At 48.2% G+C, this 17727-nt stretch overlaps 1 protein-coding gene across 1 annotated transcript; it reads left to right on the top strand.

Moving 5' to 3' along the window:
- The first annotated feature begins 161 nt into the window (after nucleotides 1-161).
- Nucleotides 162-17230, top strand: CSF1R (colony stimulating factor 1 receptor). Its single transcript, XM_085518753.1, has 21 exons — nucleotides 162-371; nucleotides 4778-5017; nucleotides 5774-6058; nucleotides 6586-6722; nucleotides 7050-7209; nucleotides 7693-7882; nucleotides 8753-8868; nucleotides 9115-9235; nucleotides 9450-9631; nucleotides 10062-10174; nucleotides 11699-11825; nucleotides 12089-12193; nucleotides 12462-12572; nucleotides 12838-13000; nucleotides 13199-13299; nucleotides 13445-13560; nucleotides 14254-14376; nucleotides 14471-14582; nucleotides 14815-14914; nucleotides 15524-15629; nucleotides 15911-17230. The coding sequence occupies exons 1-21, from the start codon at nucleotides 305-307 to the stop codon at nucleotides 16043-16045; spliced, it is 2910 nt and encodes a 969-aa protein (XP_085374879.1). The 5' UTR covers nucleotides 162-304; the 3' UTR covers nucleotides 16046-17230.
- Nucleotides 17231-17727: the final 497 nt, after the last annotated feature.

The raw sequence follows: 17727 nt of genomic DNA, 5'->3' as shown, positions 1-17727 counted from the left end.
GCTCCCTCTGCAGCACAGGGCCTGGAGCAGGGGATGGCCCCATGGTGGTGGGCACTGGGGGATGCACTGCTTAGCCTCGGCCGAGCGCGTTCATCATTGGTGATGTTGCAAATCATTTTCTTTTTTTTCTCTTCCCCTCCCATTTCAAAAACAAACACACAGACGCACACACACAAAAAAAGGAATTTCTTCACTTGTGGTCAACTCAGAAAGGAGAAGCTCCTGCTGGGGATGGTGCTGTGAGGAGAGGCACTGCAGCTCACACGGATCCCTCAGACACATCCTTGCCCTGCGTGGGGACACCATGGGCTCTGGGGATGTGGGTCCTGGCCTGCTCTTGCTGCTGCTGACAACACCTGCTGTCTGGCACGGTAGGTCCAACAGCATCCCAAAGCCATTTGGGGCTGCCATGTTTCTCTGGGCAGCTTTGGGATGTGGTGAGGGCTTCTTGTGAGTGCTCCATGGCTGAGGTGGGGTGATGACCATAGCTGGGCTGAGGAGGGGGTTTGAGCTAATGGTTGCTTGGCTCCTGGTTGCAGTGGGTGAGACCAGGATCCTGATTGCTTCTACCAAAAGCATTTGTTAGGACAGGAAGGTTCCAGCCTCTGGAAGCCGTGGCTCTGCATGCAGCCTGAAGCAGCATCATTGTGGCAGAGAGCAGGCAAGGGAATGTGTATGATTCACAGCAAGGCCTTTTAGACTGTGCTAGAGGGAGGACAGTGGGAGAGAAAGAGTGTGATGCTATTCTGTGACTCTGGAGTCCTGTAGTGCTGAGAGCTTTCTCTTGTCTCCCTGCAGCACTACCAAGGTATGGCCAAGTGTTACGGTGTATTTATTGGCAGTGGGGAGATGGGAAAGGGAAATCTGCCCCATTTTGGGTCTTGGAATGGACAAGGATGAAGATGAGACTGAGCAGAAAGTGTGTTGCAAGGGAATTCTGAAATAACCCTTTGCCCAAACTGGACAAGAGCTGGTTCTTGGTGTGCAGATGGGAGAGTCAGGAATGTCAGCTATACTGGCACCTTCTATTGAATACTGTGTTTAATTGAAGATGTCTGGAGTTGCTATTCTCTGGTGGTGCTGGCCCACATAAAAAGACTGAGCTGGCTGTTATGGAAACAGGCAACCAGAAGGGGAAGGTGGATACAGCTGGTTTTTGAGGCTACAGAGATGGCCAAGAGGCAATAACCCATCAACCTCAAGAAAGAGTCACTTAACCTGTTCTGAGGTTTGCAGCCAAACACACAAAACTGCGGCTCTTCCTTTGCTTTCCTCTCTAGTCTTCTCCCCTCACTGTGAGTCTCAGGTGGGAAAGTGGGCAGCAGCCTGGGGGAAAAGTGTTTTGGATTAGAACAAACAGCACAACCCTCTGTGCGCTCATGTTTTCAGCCCAGGAAACTTGTATCCCTTTAGCTGTTACACTGCTACACACCACGTCATGTTGCGCAGGTCTTTTTCCTGGTCTGTTGCTCTGGAAGATGGATTTTGGAGGCTGCAGAGTTATGTCATGAATCTGGTTCAGAGAACCTGGCCCACATTACTTGAGGGTTTTTTTGCTTCAGACTCTTCCAGTCCCAGACATAGAGGCAATTAATTTATTATGTGTGGGCTTTTTGCTTGTTTGATTTTGTTTTAGTTAATAGGGACTGGGTACTTCTGATGTATGTTGGTGAAAAATCGTAACACTATCTGTTGGGATGTCTCCTAAGGTTCCTTGAGGCACTGGGCAAAGCAGGTCAGCAGCAGTGACACCCTCATCAGGCACTGTCTGCCATGGCAGGGTGTTAGACGCATCTGTCTGGATGCAATGGCTGTTGGCCATCTGCAGCATGCAGAGACTCTGTTCAAAACAATAGGTTCAAGCTAGAGCCTGACTTCCTTCTCCTGCCTTTTGAATCACAAGGACATCTTCTGTGTGTGTCCAAGGCTGATATGGTGCAACCACTGTGATCTGGGCTCTTGCTGAGGATATGTTGTGGGCTTAAATTCCAATTTTAGGTAGAGTAGAAGAAGAATGTGAAAGCTGTGAGTGGCTTATATCTGTCATTTTGGCCATCTAGAGAGATCTTCCTGTAGTTTTTGGGATTTATTTATTTATTTATTTATTTGCTTTCTTGCTGTGGATAAATCTAAACCTCTTAAGGAGAAGCTCCAAAGAAGAGAGGTGTGTTGAGCATCCCCCTGCCCAGATGCTCTAGTTGACCCCAAGGAAGGTGTCCTCAGAGGTGAAGCTCTATCCTTCTCACTCCCATCACTGAGAGGAGAACAAGGGGTGCTCTGTCCTAGCATAGGGCCCTTCTCAGGTCCTCAGACTCTCAGAAGCAGGTCAAGGTCCTGATAATTGGTCTCTGCAGTGGGATTCCTGAGCATCTAAGTCCTCCACTGCACCTTCCTTGTCCTTTCCAAAGCCTCAGCAGAGTGATGTTATGTTTTGGCTAGGATAGGAGAGGCAAGGATGGCGCTCACAGCTGTAACTGGAGGTCATGGTTACACAACCTGTGGTAAAACCTTTGGCCAGCAGTTACCGACAGTGCTGCGGAAGCTGCTGAGGAGCAGTAGAGACATCCTCGGGCTTCGTGCAAGATTGCACAGTGGTCAGCAGGGAGCAAGTCTCCCCCAGCAGCTTTGCTTCCCCATTCTGGGAAAGGACACACTGATGTGACTTGTTCTCCATTGCACACAAAGGAGCAGATGCTCTGGTGGCCTTCACCTGGCAGTGTCCTGCACTGATCATCTCTGTCCTCACTCTGCTTGCATGGTTGTTTGTGCCATTGCTGGCTTCTTGACTGCATAATGTAATGACAGCAAGGACACTGCATGACCCAGCTCTTGCTTTTGTCCTTCTGCTGTGGTCCCTCCAAGGACCAGTTGCAATGTGGTATTCCTTTGAGCCAACTATGAGTTGCAGAGATTGGCTCCACCACCATACTGTGCTGAAGCCTGGGGTGCAGAGAATAGGAGAGACACAAGTGTCCAGTGACAGTAAAAGCAGAAGGAATGTATCAAGCCTGATGGAAAACAAAGCGAAGAGGGAGGAATGTTGTACTTTAGGTAAGTGGAAAATGTGGCTTTGTAAAGGATTCTGGGTTGTTTTTTGTTTTGTTTTTTTTCTTTTTCCTGCTTTGGGGATAAATGAGGCTTTTCCTGTTTCCATAGAAAGATGCATTTCACATGCATTGCACACAAAAAAGGGAGGAAAAATAGTCAGATATTCCATATTCCATGTCCTCTGTTTCTTCCTGCTGGGCCAGCAGGTTTGATTCAGGCCTTGTTTGGGTTTCCACTGGGCCACTGCTTCATCATCACACAGCAGCAAAGGGCTGAGTCCCATGCCTTGCATAGAGAAAAGCATCAGCTCAGTGCAGCTTAAATAATGCTCTTTGAGTTCTGATTGATGAGCTCTGGTACTAAAGCCCTGAGCACAACTGACAGGACTCGCCTTCATGCCTTGGACATCTTCCTCACCAAGGGAAAGCTGTAAGCATGGGTGTGTGATGGTAGGTGTGTTCCTTTCTAGCTGTGTTACAGAGAGGGTGTCCAAAACAGCACCAGAGAATGGCTGTGTCCATAAGCAGCCATCCCTTGCTCTCCTCCTATAACTTTGGACAGCGAAGGGCCTGCAGTGCCCTCCTCTACCAAGAGCAGCAGAGTAATAAACTGTGTGGCTATCTTTGCTCTTGCTATTACTTGAACCCTGGTGTGTATCCCTTTAAGATGTGAGGATGGGTTAGCAACTGGAAAAGAAAGCAGAAGTGGGAGAATAGCCCTGGAAAGGGGCCGGAGGGGGGTGAGCAGCCCCCTGAGCACAGATAGCCATTTGCAATGTGTTTCCTGTCCTCCCTGAAGGGCTGGCGTGGGGGTGGCAGTACTGCTTCTTCCCCAGCCCTGTGGCACTGATTCATTTCTCACTTCCCCCCACCCTAAATATAGGAGGTGATTCAAAGAACTCGCTGATGTGGCAAAACGGGGGGGAGAAAAAATATTTTCCTCTGCCACGAGTGGTTGCAGTGGATCCCTGGTTCCCCTTTGTTTGGCTGGTGGAGAAGCCATCTTCAAGGCAGTGATGGCATCAGAAATCCTTCTGGGTTGCAATGCCAATGTCAGCACAGCCTGGCGTGCATTGTGCATGAGCGCAGCCACCGGCCTGCGTGAGGAGTTGGCTTTCCTGTCCCTCAGTTTCCCACCACTAAATATGAATTATAATGCTGACTCGGTCTATGATGTTTTGATGGTAGCTCAAAGGAAAAATGCGTTGTTTGACTTTGTGATAAGTTATAAGTAGATAAGTACTTTAAAATCTACTGCCCAGCAACCAAAAAAATGCATGTGCTAACTCTTGCTCTACAGTTTTCCAAGCCTGTTCCAGCTCATCATAGCACCAGTGCAACAGACAGAGCCAGCCATGGAGCTAAGCTTCACCAGCTGATGCTATGGGCTAACCATGTTCATATCATAGCTCTAGCTCTGCCACAAAAGGAAAACAGCCACAGAAACAGGCAGAACCCCACAGGAACAATTTCTAGGTTGGCATTTGGCCTCATCTGTTCCAGCTGATTGCTATTCCTCTCCCAGTGCTCTGAATGCTCAGCTGTGTGGTTTTCTTCCTTTTCCTGAAGTTCATTCCTTAGAGTACCAGGCCATGCTCTGGTAGGATGCAGAATGATGTGAGCCAAAATGCCAGTCTGTATCCCAAGCGTAGCCTCAACACTGGGAACTCCAGCAGAGCATCCTCAAAAGGATCCTTTTTTCATCTTCACTTTTGCTCTTTCTTTTGCAGGCTCATCATCCCCTGTGATCAGCCCTGATATCTCTGCTCTGGTTGTCAATGTGGGTGATCCAGTCCTCCTACGCTGCTCGGGAGAGTCAGAAGTGAAATGGTACCCTGAAAAGTTTGCCAACCGTACCAACAGCACACTCAGTATTCCTAGGACCACTCACAGAGACACAGGCACCTATAGGTGTGCTTATGTCAACAGCAGCGACAAGGGTGTTGCATCTGTGCACCTGTATGTGCGAGGTAACCATTCTTTATTCCTCCCATGTACATGTAGGAGCATGGCCATTAGGCAGCTTCTCTCTATGCCCATGGTTGTGTTGGTGTTTGGAGAGCAGTGCAGGCTCCTAGTGGGAGCAGCTGCCCACCCACAACCATATAATTGCACATAATATGGGGCCTGTGGCTGAAGCACTGTGGTGCACAGCATCTGTATCTTGTGTACACCTGTGAATTTACTTGGACCTCTTCCTCCTTTTACCTTGGCTTCCCTAAAAAAGCAGTGATGAAAGCCTGTTTGGTGTTGTAATGCACAGTGAGATTTGGAAATCAGAGAGCTGTATGGCTACTACCCTCAGTGAGGAAGGATCACAAGAATCATCCTCACAATGTGAACCAAAGCTCCAGTATCCCATGGTATTTCCACCATTTGAGTTCACCCCTTCCTTTGTACAGAGATACTGTCCTGGATAGATCTGGAGGTCTAACAAAATTAACACTGTTTAAAAAAGTTGAATTAGGGCTAACCATACTTTTCAGTCTCTTGCTTACATAGAGCTGTGAGTTGCTTGCTCTGCTCTCCTCATATGCCTTAGCTGGATTTGGGTTTGTCATGTGAGTTTTTAGAGGCTGAGTCAGGCAGGCACTGAGCCAGGTTGCCCCAGCACTGAACTCCCACTGGGCAGCAGAGCTGGATGCTCTCCTTTGCTGGAACATCTCTCTCAGCTCAGTGCCTGCTTTTCTGATCCGCTTCTCTGGTTTACCTCATCTCTTCCACAGATCCCAATAACGTGTGGTACGTCCCATACTTCCGGATCTCTGTGACCAAAGGTGGTAATGCTGAGTTCCCCTGCTTCATCACTGCCCCAGAGTATGGATCCAATGTGACTCTGATAAGGCATGATGGCTCTAAGCTCTCACCTGGAACCAACTATTCTTTCAGTGCTGAGAAGGGAATAACGGTTTATCAAGTGGAACACGAGCAGAAGGGCCAATACCAATGCCAAACAGTGGTAAATGGGAAAATAGAGAAGTCATCAAGAATAAGACTGATAGTGGTTGAAGGTAAAGGACTGGGATTGCTGCTGTCCATGGGGGGACAGCAGTAGCTAAGTTGTTCACAGTAGAACATTAAGAAAAAGCTCTTAGCCAGAAGCTGGAAAGACTTTCTAAATCTGAAGTCTTTTAGAGGCATTTAAAAGAGGTAAAATTCCACTGGCTTTTGGAAGCTTGTCTCCTTCAGGTGTGTCTCTATGGGGTCTGCGGTGTTCAGCTTATCATAGGTACTGTCACAAACAGTTTGTTTGTGTCTCTGATATCCTAAAACACCTTGAGCCATGATGCTCAGGATGAAACTATGGCAGAAGGATCCCTTACCTATAGACCACAGCGATGGCTTCTGTGCTCTTCTTGTCTTGTACTGCTTCCTGCAGATGTGCACAGAGAGTGAGAACCTCAAGGGAAGGAGAAGGGCGTATTAACAAGATGGGAGGGAAGGGAAAGTAGGTGTCCATTGCCCCTGGGAGGCTCTGAATTGTGTGGTACCAGTGAGCCAGCTGATGGTGCATCTTTCCCTGTTTGTCTTTGTGTAGGACAAGAGAAGCCTGTACAGGTGATGGTGGACCCTGCAGACCATGTGAGAATTGTGGGTGAACCTTTTGAAGTCACTTGTGTAGTAACTGCTCCTTCCCATAAGTATGACATCAAATGGGTGACAGCAACAAACAGCGTAAGTTGGAGTGTGCAGCTTCAAGGGGTTATGGGACTTTTCTGTAAACCAGGAGGTATAGGGTGACAAGGATGTCTAAACTCAAGACCCTTCTGTAGAAAAGCCTTGAACTGCTGCCCAAAGTAGCTATTCAAACCAGCCATACAAATCCAGAAATCCTTTCTTTGGCTGACACAGGGTTAAGACCTCTTGGTCTCCATCAAGAAGAGTTTCAGTGGTGGGGCACAATAGCACACAACAGAGGGCAGCAAGTATTTTTATAATAAATATCATTCAGTTCCATCCTCTGAGCTTCCAAACCAGTGACTGGTGTTTCCTCCCTGACAGGTTAAGAGCAATGGAAAGCCTGACATAAACAATGGGAACTACATCATCAATGACACCCTGTCAATTCCAGCAGTGACCATGGAAGACAGTGGGAAATACACTTGCATAGCTAACAATTCAGCAGGATTCAAGAATGCCTCCACAATGCTTCGGGTAGTAGGTGGGTACTTTCCCTGCAGACCAGAAAGGTGTGGACTGAAGCATTCCTAGCCTTGAGTATTTGTTGCAGAGAAACTTCACTGCACCTTAGGCTTGCTGACAACCCAAAGCCTTTGCATACCAGCTCAGAAAAGTGGCTTGTTCTGAGGGATATCTGGGTGTGAAGCCAAGAGTTCAGCTAAGGGGGCTTGTCTTATATAGATCACAAGATACAGTTTTAGCCTCATTATTCATTAGGGTAGCGTGTAAAACCTCTTACACAGGTGGAGTTTGATCCAAGCCATTGTGACAAAGAAACTATTTCTTGAAAGTGCTTCTCTGTCAATATGAGACATGCAGTCTGTGTAATGCCTCATTCCCTCCTGCTGCCTCTCAGCTGAGGCTGCTCTTTCCAATAATGTCTATTTATAAAGCTGGTGTAAGCTTGTTCCAGGTCTCTGTGGATGTGCCTGCTCTGATGGTCATGCTCTCCTCCATCCTGCAGAAAGAGGGTATGTGATCCTGACCCCAGGGCAAGCCACGGACCAAGATGTTACTGAAGGAGACAGTTTGAAACTCCAGGTCCATATTGAGGCATATCCAAAGCTTCTACACTGGTACTGGGAGCACACAGACTCACTGAAGAACTCTGGGAGCAACAAACTCAGTAGTGAAATGGTCCCTAAAAACAACTGGTATGTGCTCCCCCTTTTCTGTGCTGGCCATGGTGTGTTTCCAAAAATGCTTTCAGTGTAAGGCAGGTAGATCTCATGCTGCTGGCTGATAGAGAAGTCTGATTTTAAAGAGGGGAACTGTTCTGCCTTTCTGACTTCTATTTCCAACATTACTAGTAAACCACAGTGAGAAGGGCTGATCAGGTCAAGGACCTCTGAGTAATTTGGCAGCTTTTTCTTTGGAAACCTTTGTAGAAGTGGATGTTACATTTTTGTGGTCTTTTTCAAGTTGGCACTATTCCACAAGAAGAATTAGGAGAGATGGGGACACAGCACAAACAGATGGGTTCCCTCAGTGCTCCTCAGACCTGTTCCATGCTCCATGGTCTGGAGAATATATAGATATATATCCTAGGTCAGGAGGAGACAGAAACATCATTATGAGGATATGACCCCATATACAGGAGGACACAGTCATGCTCTTTCAAAGCCTGCAGCCAGACTGAGGAGTTTGGGCAATTCCCTTTTGGCTTTCTTGGGATAACTCATTCTCTCAGATGCAGGAGGATCAGCATCTCCTGGCTCCTCCAGCTCAATGATTTAGACGTTAAACTCTTTTTTGAGCATTCACTCAGCCACAGCCTTTCAGTAACACTGCACTTCATGGCACAGTGCCTCTCCTCCAGCAAAGACTCTTTCAGCAGCACAGTAGGGCCAACCACTCCCTGCTTTCCTGGAGCAGCAAGCAGCGTTAGCAGCACTAAGCTGGGAAGTGTTCACCCAGTCCAGGGCATAGGAAACAGCCACATCTTGCTGAGCAAAGACTGTATGAGTGCCTGTGTTTCCTCAGCACTGTTTTCCTCATGGTATTTATTCTCTCTGTGGGAGCAGGTATAACAACACGCTCTTCCTGGATCACCTGGAGGGAGAAGAGAGAGGTCTCTATACGTTTTATGCTTCCAACAGTGAGACCAACTCATCAGTTACTTTCAGTGTATCTGTGAAATGTAAGTGCTTGGTATTGCTCCTTCCTAAACGCTGCTTGCCCAGGGGCTGCTGCCCAGCAGGCAGAGTAGCAGGGCTGGTGGCCCACAGAACACAGACATGCTGCTCCTGGGACCCAGCTCAAATCTCTGCATTACAAAGGGGGTTCCTGCAGTTCTGTTGTTCTGTGGATGGCGTGTAAATCAATCACCAGGAATGCACTCTTCCTCTGGTCGTAGAACTTACTCTTTCTCTGCTTTCCCCAACAGCTTCTCCAAGGATGTGCAGTGTCATGGTGTCAGCCAGTGACTCCAATAAGCTTCTCTGCACGGCCATTGGCTATCCTGCCCCACACATTGAGTGGTACCAGTGCCCCACTCACTCTGACAGGTAAGAACTACCTAGGACTAGGCACCATGAAGCGCCTCTAACTCTTCAGAGTGCACTTGCAATGTTAGTGCTTGCTGAGCAGCTCAATGTGGGTTTGCCTACAGGCCATTTAACCTAATTCCCAGTGTCTCCTCTCTCGAGACAAGCACCAACTCATTATGAGCAACTGTACTGCAGAGATAGACTCATTCTGCCCTGCTTTGCATCTGTACAGGTATGAGGACTATATGCTGCTTCTGAATGACTCCAGTCCCCATGTGGTAAACACGCTGCCCTTCCAAGAGGTGGAGGTGGAGAGCACCTTCCCCTTCCAGGATCTGGGAGCCAATTTCACCTTCTGCTGTGTGGCTGTTAACAGCGAGGGGAGCACCTCTGACATCCTTCACTCAGTCTTCAGTAAGATACCAACTTTCAGCTTGGTGGAATGGGGGTGAATTTGGCTTTTGGCATCTGTCTGCCTATATGGAATTCCCACAGTCTTGCAAAAAAAGGTGAAATAGATTCCATAGGCCCTCTATCATCACAGAAGATGGGAGGCTTTGGTGCTTGCTACTCCTACAAGCTATGTGGGAATTGCCAGCTGGGGAGAGCCTGATGTCAAAGGCTGAGCTGTTCTCACTGCTCTTGGTCTGTCTTCATACAACCTGACCAGCTCTTGCTCTGCACCTGGTGCTGTGGAAATTGGAGTGCAGCAGCTCTTTTGAGTGTCTCTAAGGGCCACTGCTGGGTAGCACTGCGTACTGGGGAAGCCTGAATGAACAGCTTGGCAAAATACCTGGGGATCAGAACATAAGTATTTACTTACCCCTATTTATTTCTTCTCCAGGACGGGTCATGGCTCCCCCAAACCAGCTTTTCAATCCCATTCTCACCACCTGCATGTGCACATCGGTCTTGCTGCTCCTGCTGCTCCTCTTTCTCCTCTACAAGTACAACCAGGTCAGCCTCCCTGTTGCACAGCAAGGGCTGCAAGGCCAGCCCAGCTTCAGAGGTCACACTGCCTCAGTGGCAGCCACAGGCAAAGCTCACGCACCAAAACCAGAATGTGTGTTAGCACCTTTCCCACCAGGTTACTCAGACTCATAGCTTGGAGATCAGTGCAGACAGCACCTTGTGCCAGACAGGGGTGTTCATTCTGTGCTTCATTTGCAGCTGGTTTTGCTCTGGTCACTCTGAGTATAAAGACTTAACTAGAAGGAAAAAAGTGGCTTGCTATGTGCATCCAAATGTTTCTCCGTCTTGCTTTACAAGAAGCTGCCTTTGTGAGGTTGATATCAGAAGATGTTTGTCTCCAGGAACTCTAGCTCACTATTTTTATACAAGAACTTGCCCCGTTTTCTCTGCGAGATTTATCTTCAGCACTGAATTTCTTCTCATAAGCTGTGCCAATCAATCGCCACTTCTGCTTCACGGGTGGGTGAAAATCTCCTGGTTTTCAGTTCTCCATTTGGCACTTTGCCTCTGACAGCCCACCAAGGCTGCAGATTTCACAGAGTTCTGGTGCTGATTGTCACAAGATCCAGCAGAACCTCTCACAAACAAGCACCCACAGTTTCTCAGGCAGAACTGTCTTTGTGATGTGTAAGTGCAGCCCTGAAGAGCAACTTTGGTCTGGCCTTGCAAGCCCAAGAGAAGCAGAACATGTTTGTAAATAATATAAATCTCAGACATGGGCTTTTTGAGCCCTGGCTGGTTGTTGCAGTGCTAGATGAATTACGCCCCCAGTAGCGGGGCATTCATTGTGGTCATGGGCACTCCAGCCACACTTGGCTGTGCCTGCCTTGATGGGCTTGTGACCACTGTTGCCATTCAGGCACGCATCTCATTGAGTGAGCAAAGGCTGCTCACATTTTTTCAATGCTGAGCCTCTTCATTGTGTTTTTGCATCCAGGCTGGGTCCCCAGACCTCACAACATCTATGATGACACCCAGCATAAGCTGGCCAAAGCTGCTTCCAGCTGGTGCTGTTTCTCTCTGTCCTCATCTGGTTACTTCTGCCATGAGATTTGTGGAAAAGAGAAGAAATTCTTAGTTCAGTTTCTCCATTTTATGTATTTTCTTCCCTGGAAGGGAAGCAGGGCTGGGCCAGCTCCACTGTTCTGCTGTGCTCGGCTGCCCCGAGTACTGAGGAAGGAGGCACAGTGGGGACAACTCCCTCTGGCACCATCTGGGCACTGTTTAGCCACACTCCAGTGGTATGTGGTCCCAGCTTTGCTGTGCCAAGTCATAGCTACAGTGATAGGGGCAAAAAAAGCCTCCCTCTGTCATGGGTGAGGACTGGGAGGAACTTTGTTTGGACCAGATTATCCAAACTGAACATCTCTCACTCGAAGCAAGATATATATGGCAGAGTTAAACCCAAGTCTTCTCACTGTGGCTGCAGGGTGAGAATCAGAGCAATTGCTGAGAGAGGGTAACTCAGGACTCAAGCAGCAGCGACTAACTGGAGTCTCTTCCCTACAGAAACCTAAGTACCAGGTGAGGTGGAAGATCATTGAAGCCTGTGAGGGGAACAACTACATCTTTATCGATCCCACTCAGCTGCCATACAATGAGAAATGGGAGTTCCCCAGGAATAACCTCCAGTTTGGTAAGAAACCTTCCCTGTTCCTACTCAAGTGTCTGGGGTCATCCCTTAGTGTGTACAGCTTGTGAGCCCATGTTTGGCCGTGGCCTCTTTCATAACATCTTTGCTCACTCAGAGTTCCCCATAGATGCTCACCACCATTTAAATATTACTCATCTGCCGTCTTGTCAGGGCTTAGCAGGAATCCATTGCTGGTTGTGTGCAGGACAAGTGCTCTGTGTCTCTTTAGAAAGCATCTTTCAAGTACACTTTTTTTCCCCCTGCAGGAAAAACTCTTGGAGCTGGAGCCTTTGGAAAAGTGGTAGAAGCCACTGCTTTTGGACTGGGAAAAGAAGATTCAGTCCTCAAAGTGGCTGTGAAGATGCTGAAATGTAAGCCTGGGGCAGACTGTGAGGGCTGAAATCCCCCAAGTCCTTCAGGGGGGATGTAGTGTGTGTTCACCATGCTGGGTGTTTAGATGTTCCTGTGATAAGTTCTAGGTGCTGGACTTGTGCTGGTGCCATTATTTGTGGGCACCTGGCAGAGGGCATAGATTCCACTCTGCCTTCTCTCGTTCCATCTGTCTATAGAACCCTTGCTTGTTATCCCCTTCATCTCTTCATTGTCCTTCCCTGACTCCTTATTATCCTCATCTTAAAGCAACGGCAGACACAGACGAGCAGGAGGCTCTCATGTCTGAGCTGAAGATCATGAGTCATTTGGGACACCACGAGAACATTGTTAACCTGCTGGGAGCGTGTACCTATGGAGGTAGGATCCCATAAACCTGCTTCTTTCAGCAGAACCCTCTCATGGCCTGCTTCTATAAGGCTGTTATTGGAGAGATTTGATGATTCTGGGGGCTTTTTTTCTGTTCCTTTCAATTTACAAGGGTTTGTGGGCTGGCTGGGTGGTTACATGCTGGGTGGGTTCTGCTGCTCCTCCTCCTGCCCCCAGCCAGTTGCAGGGACTGATTTCCTTTGGACAGGTCACACTGAAGTCATGTCTTAACAAACTCCCTCTGCTTCTCTCCCAGGCCCAATTCTTGTCATCACTGAGTACTGTCGCTATGGAGATCTGCTGAATTTCCTACGGAAAAAGGCTGAATACATCATTATCCAGGACTCAGCTCTGGACACCTCATTGGACAGCACTGCTGACTACAAGAACATTGAGCTGGAGAAAAAATACATCCGCAGGTGAGAGTATGACTGTGTTGGTCACGGGGATGAGCAACAAAGGGTGTGTTGGGGAGAGATTCCTGATCCAAAGATCAGGATCTTGGGGGTGGGTGCAAAAGCGGGCATGGATATGGTTTCTGCACTCAGTGATAATGTCAGAAGGTGCTGCTAGGAGGCTGCTGACAGCCTGCCTCTCTTTGTTGCTCTCTGACTCAGTGACAGTGGCTTTGCGAGCCAGGGTTTGGAAACTTATGTTGAAATGAGGCCCATATCATCATCATCATCTTCAGCGTCATCGGATTCTGCGCAATCCAGGGGTGAGTTGAAGGTCCATTCTTGTATTTGCATCATTTCTTCAGACTGGCCATCTGGTCTGGCTTAGCTCTAGGGAACTGGGATACAACATGGCTTGCACAACGTACCATCTTCGCAGCAGTCCTCAAGCTTCTGTTTGAATTTCAGGGAAAAGTTCAGAGGAAGATGAAACCAGAGAAGATCTCCGGCCCCTTAACCTCTGTGACCTGCTCCAGTTCTCCAGCCAGGTGGCACAGGGCATGGCATTCCTCGCATCAAAGAACGTGAGTGCTTAAGAGAATCGTTGCACCCCAGCAGGCAGCACCAGTTCAGTAGGAGCAGCCGGCTGTCCTGTCTGCTCAGGTCTTGGGTTGTTTTCAGATGGGGTGCTCAACCCTAACTGTGCTGCTGGAAATGGGCCTCTCTCCACCTTCTGGGTTCACATGTGCTGGGCTTCAGTGCCCAGTGTTTCCTTTGGAGTTTGGGATTCAGACAGGCCATCGCAGCAGGACACAGTTATGGGTGCTCCCAGGGCTGTGCATGATGCTGGTCTGCCTCAGTGTTTTCTGCCCAGCTTTCACACGAGGTCAGGAACCTTGATGCAGAGCTTTCTCGCACTGGCAGCTTCCTACTGCCCCAGGAACAAGGAACTGAAAGAGGCTGTTGAGCTGTCTCAGTGGCAGAGGGCAATTGCATGGTGGCTTCACATGGGACACTGTGAGCAGCCCCTGCTCCTGAACTTTGCCTCCATGGGGAAGCTGAAGGTTCATCACTAATACAACTGATAATGCCATAGTGTTTTAGCACTGCAATTGGAGCCGCTGAAAGGACAGAGCCTATAATCACTATGCATGACAGTGCCTTTTCCAAGGGCTTTTCAAGCAGATGTTCTCCCTGCTCCTGTGGAATTTCTTATGGTGACGTCCCGAGGCTGTAGGGACATCAGTGGGGTCTCAGTTATGTTCCCTTCTCCCCAGTGCATCCACCGTGACCTGGCAGCCAGGAATGTGCTGGTATCAGATGGACGGGTAGCCAAGATCTGTGACTTCGGCCTGGCCCGTGACATCATGAATGACTCCAACTACGTTGTAAAAGGCAATGTAAGTAATTGGAGTGGGGACTGGAGAAGGGACAAGGGTGAGGTGCAGCCAGAGCCATGGACAGGGTGCAGCATAAGCATATCCCCTATTCCAGGCCCGGCTGCCCGTGAAGTGGATGGCCCCAGAGAGCATCTTCGACTGTATTTACACAGTGCAGAGTGATGTGTGGTCTTACGGCATTCTTCTCTGGGAGATCTTCTCCCTTGGTAAGGAAGAGGAAAGCTTGCAACCCTCTCTTGTTTTCCATCACTTACCAACACTTTGATGTCTGCATAAAAATTTCCAAAAAAAGGAGGGAGGTTGGAAAAAATCTAGTATATACCAGGGCTATAAAACACTGTTTCCTGACCATTAGAAGTATTGGGTCCTGGAAGATTTGCTCTAACTCAGAGCGGCATTGGCTCCAAACTGCCTCTGATCTGAGTGCTCCTGTCACAGGTAAGAGTCCCTATCCTGGCATGGCGGTGAACAGCAAGTTCTACAGCATGGTGAAGCGGGGCTACCAGATGGCCAGGCCTGACTTTGCTCCCTTGGAAATGTGAGTGGTGCTCTGGGATGGGCAACAGGTGGAAGGTGGGACTGGAGCAGCTTCATGTGGGGTGGGTGGTGAAGGTGGGACATCAGTCACAGGCCTGTGGGCTGCCCCCAGGCAAGATCTGGGTTAGGCATGTGAGGTTCTGGGTTTCTCCAGGCTCATGTGGGAAAGCTGAACCAGGGTAGTCAACTATGATGCTCCAACAAGAACCCCCTGCTTCCAGCCAGGAAGGTAGAAGAGATCTCATTATCTGTATGTTCCTAGATATGGCAGTTTTGGTTTTTTTCCTTGTCAGCTACTTTTAATTCAACAAATGTGAGAAGACAAGTCTGAGTAACTTACAAGAAGGGAATGAGTTGAAGCTGAAGTACCAAGCATAAATCCTCCTGCAGATAGATGTGGGGACACAAGATGTTTGCTCTGTAACTGTGTTCCCATTTCCCTGGGGCACTGTGCTCACATGAACCATGAGTATCACAGACAGGACAACAGAGAGGAGGGGGCTGCTCAGGACTGTGCACAAATACAGAGTGAATCACTCTGCTGTGCTGCTGCAAGTACAGTAAGTGCAGAAGTACAGTATAACAACTCTGTCCCTCTTTGGCTTTGCAGGTATAGCATCATGCGGGCATGCTGGAGCCTGGAGCCCACACAGAGACCTACCTTTGACCAGATCTGCTGCTTTATTCAGAAAGAACTAGATTTGCACAAGGAACAGGTAAGAATCTTTGGAGAGGAGAAAGCACGTCCCCCTCCTCTTTTCTCCCTACATCAGCACAGCTTCTGGGCAGTTTTACCAGTGCTATCCCCTACCTTTAACTGATGGGAGCAGGTCAGTATCTGTATAAGTAGAGAGAGGTATCCAGGTGATGAAGGGTAACAAAAGCAGGCTGGATGTAGAAATAGTAATCAGCAGTAACCTCCATAGGCAGCAACACAAGTGCAAATGGAGAGTAACCTGAAACGTGCCTTTTTTTCCCCCCCCTTCCTGCTTTCAAGGACTATACAAACCTCCCATCCACTGCTGAGGAAGAAGACAGTGGTTGTGATACCTCTGGCTGCTGTGAGGAGTCCTGTGAACAAGAGGAGAGTGGGCAGCCCCTTCTCAAAGGCAACAACTATCAGTTCTGTTAGCTGGTGCCGCTGCCCTGGGGTGGATCCTTGTCCTTCTCTCTCTGCAGTGTGTGATTCTGGATGGATTCCTTCAGCTTTGGTTCTCTTCTCTGTGCTTTCTGAAGTAGGAGAGTATGAACGTTACTGACTCCCTCACTGAAAGGACAGTGCTGGAGTGACTCTAAACCAACACTCACCATGGGGGGGGCCCTAAAAATCTTACCTCCATCTCTACAGGGTGCAGAGGTCCCATCTCCTGCCCCATCACCCCTGAAGGGGGCTGCGAGCTGGTTTTTGTTGTTTTTTAAATACTAGTTGCAGCCAAGTAGGATGTTTCCAGAAGTCACTCATGTGACTGAACCTTGTTTTCTAAGTGCCTCCTGAAGTGAGAACTGCCTCCCCTACCCAAAGCAGCTCTCTGCCTTAGTGGTCCTGCTCTCTTCCCTTTGTCAGACTGACTCTGGATGTTGCAGAACGGGTGGTTAGATAAACCTCCACTAAGCATTAAGGATGCATTAACCTCTAGACTTTCTGATGCGATCCACCTCTCTGCAGCTGGTGCTTCTGCAGGGATTGGTGGGTGAAATGTAACAAGGAGCCGATTCCAGGGCTCTGTGAACCTTCAGTGCCCCAGGAGCAGAAGAGGGGCAGTTATTCCTCAGGCAAAACAAAGAGGTGAGAAGTGCTCTTCTCATGAGCACTGAACACAATCCCACTCTAGGCAAGAACGGCAGCTTAAACAGACCTGGAAGTGTTCAACATAACACATCTTATGCAACTTTTGCATTATTAAACATGTAGCAATTCACTGCTTCTTGATTACAGACATGCTCTTGTACATATATTCTTGAATGTATTTTAATAATACAGCTGAAATAATTTTTTCCTATAAGCTAGGGCCTAATGCCCTTAAATATCTTTCCTCATCTCATTTTTGTTCAGCGTTACTACTGCCCCAGCCACATGGCCCTGTGTAGCTATCGGAGGTGAAGTTAAGATTTATTAGCTACTTGACTTGAGTGGTAAAGGATCAGCATTACAGACACAAGCACTGACATGGCTTAGGGAAACCGCAGCAAGACAAACCTACTGTGTTCCACCTAACCTTCATCATGTTGCAGGCCAGTTCCAATTGCATTAAACCCATTTTTTTTATGCTAACACCAAGTGATTTGTTCCTCCTTACTAAATAAAAAGTTGATGTTATTTCTGTCTGTCAGCATTATGAAGAATAATAAAGAAGAATAAAGTGTTAAACAAAACAAGTTTTCACCAGGGCTTTAAGAGCTGCTGTCAGGGCTGAATGGATCAGAGCATGGGTATCAAACCCACTGACCTGTCCTCTCATACCCTGCAGCTTTGCTCCAGTTCATCACACACAATTCTCATCATCAGTTCTCAAAACCATTCAGTCTTGCATAATAAGAGAGGAAAAAAGAAAAGCAAGTTAAAAGTGAGGTCTTAAATTGCTTTGCTCTGAAGGGCCTGTCTGTAACTCGGAACAAAAATGAAGTCATTATCACCTGCTGCAGAAGGGGAGCAGGCTGACCAGGGGAGCGGGACATCTCATTCTCATAGACCTGCCATTGCTCTGCAACCCTTGTGAATTGAATCTGAACTCTGCTGAGCTTGGAGATGTAAGAATGGATTTAGATCATTTATTGCGAAGTGAAAATGTATCCTGAGACATTCCAAGCTACTTG

Source organism: Coturnix japonica, chromosome 18, assembly GCF_054131305.1.
Source record: "Coturnix japonica strain WE chromosome 18, WE-NBRP24, whole genome shotgun sequence".
Taxonomy (NCBI): domain Eukaryota; kingdom Metazoa; phylum Chordata; class Aves; order Galliformes; family Phasianidae; genus Coturnix; species Coturnix japonica.
The sequence above is the reverse complement of the archived record's forward strand: the minus strand, read 5'-3'. Positions and strand labels throughout refer to the sequence as shown.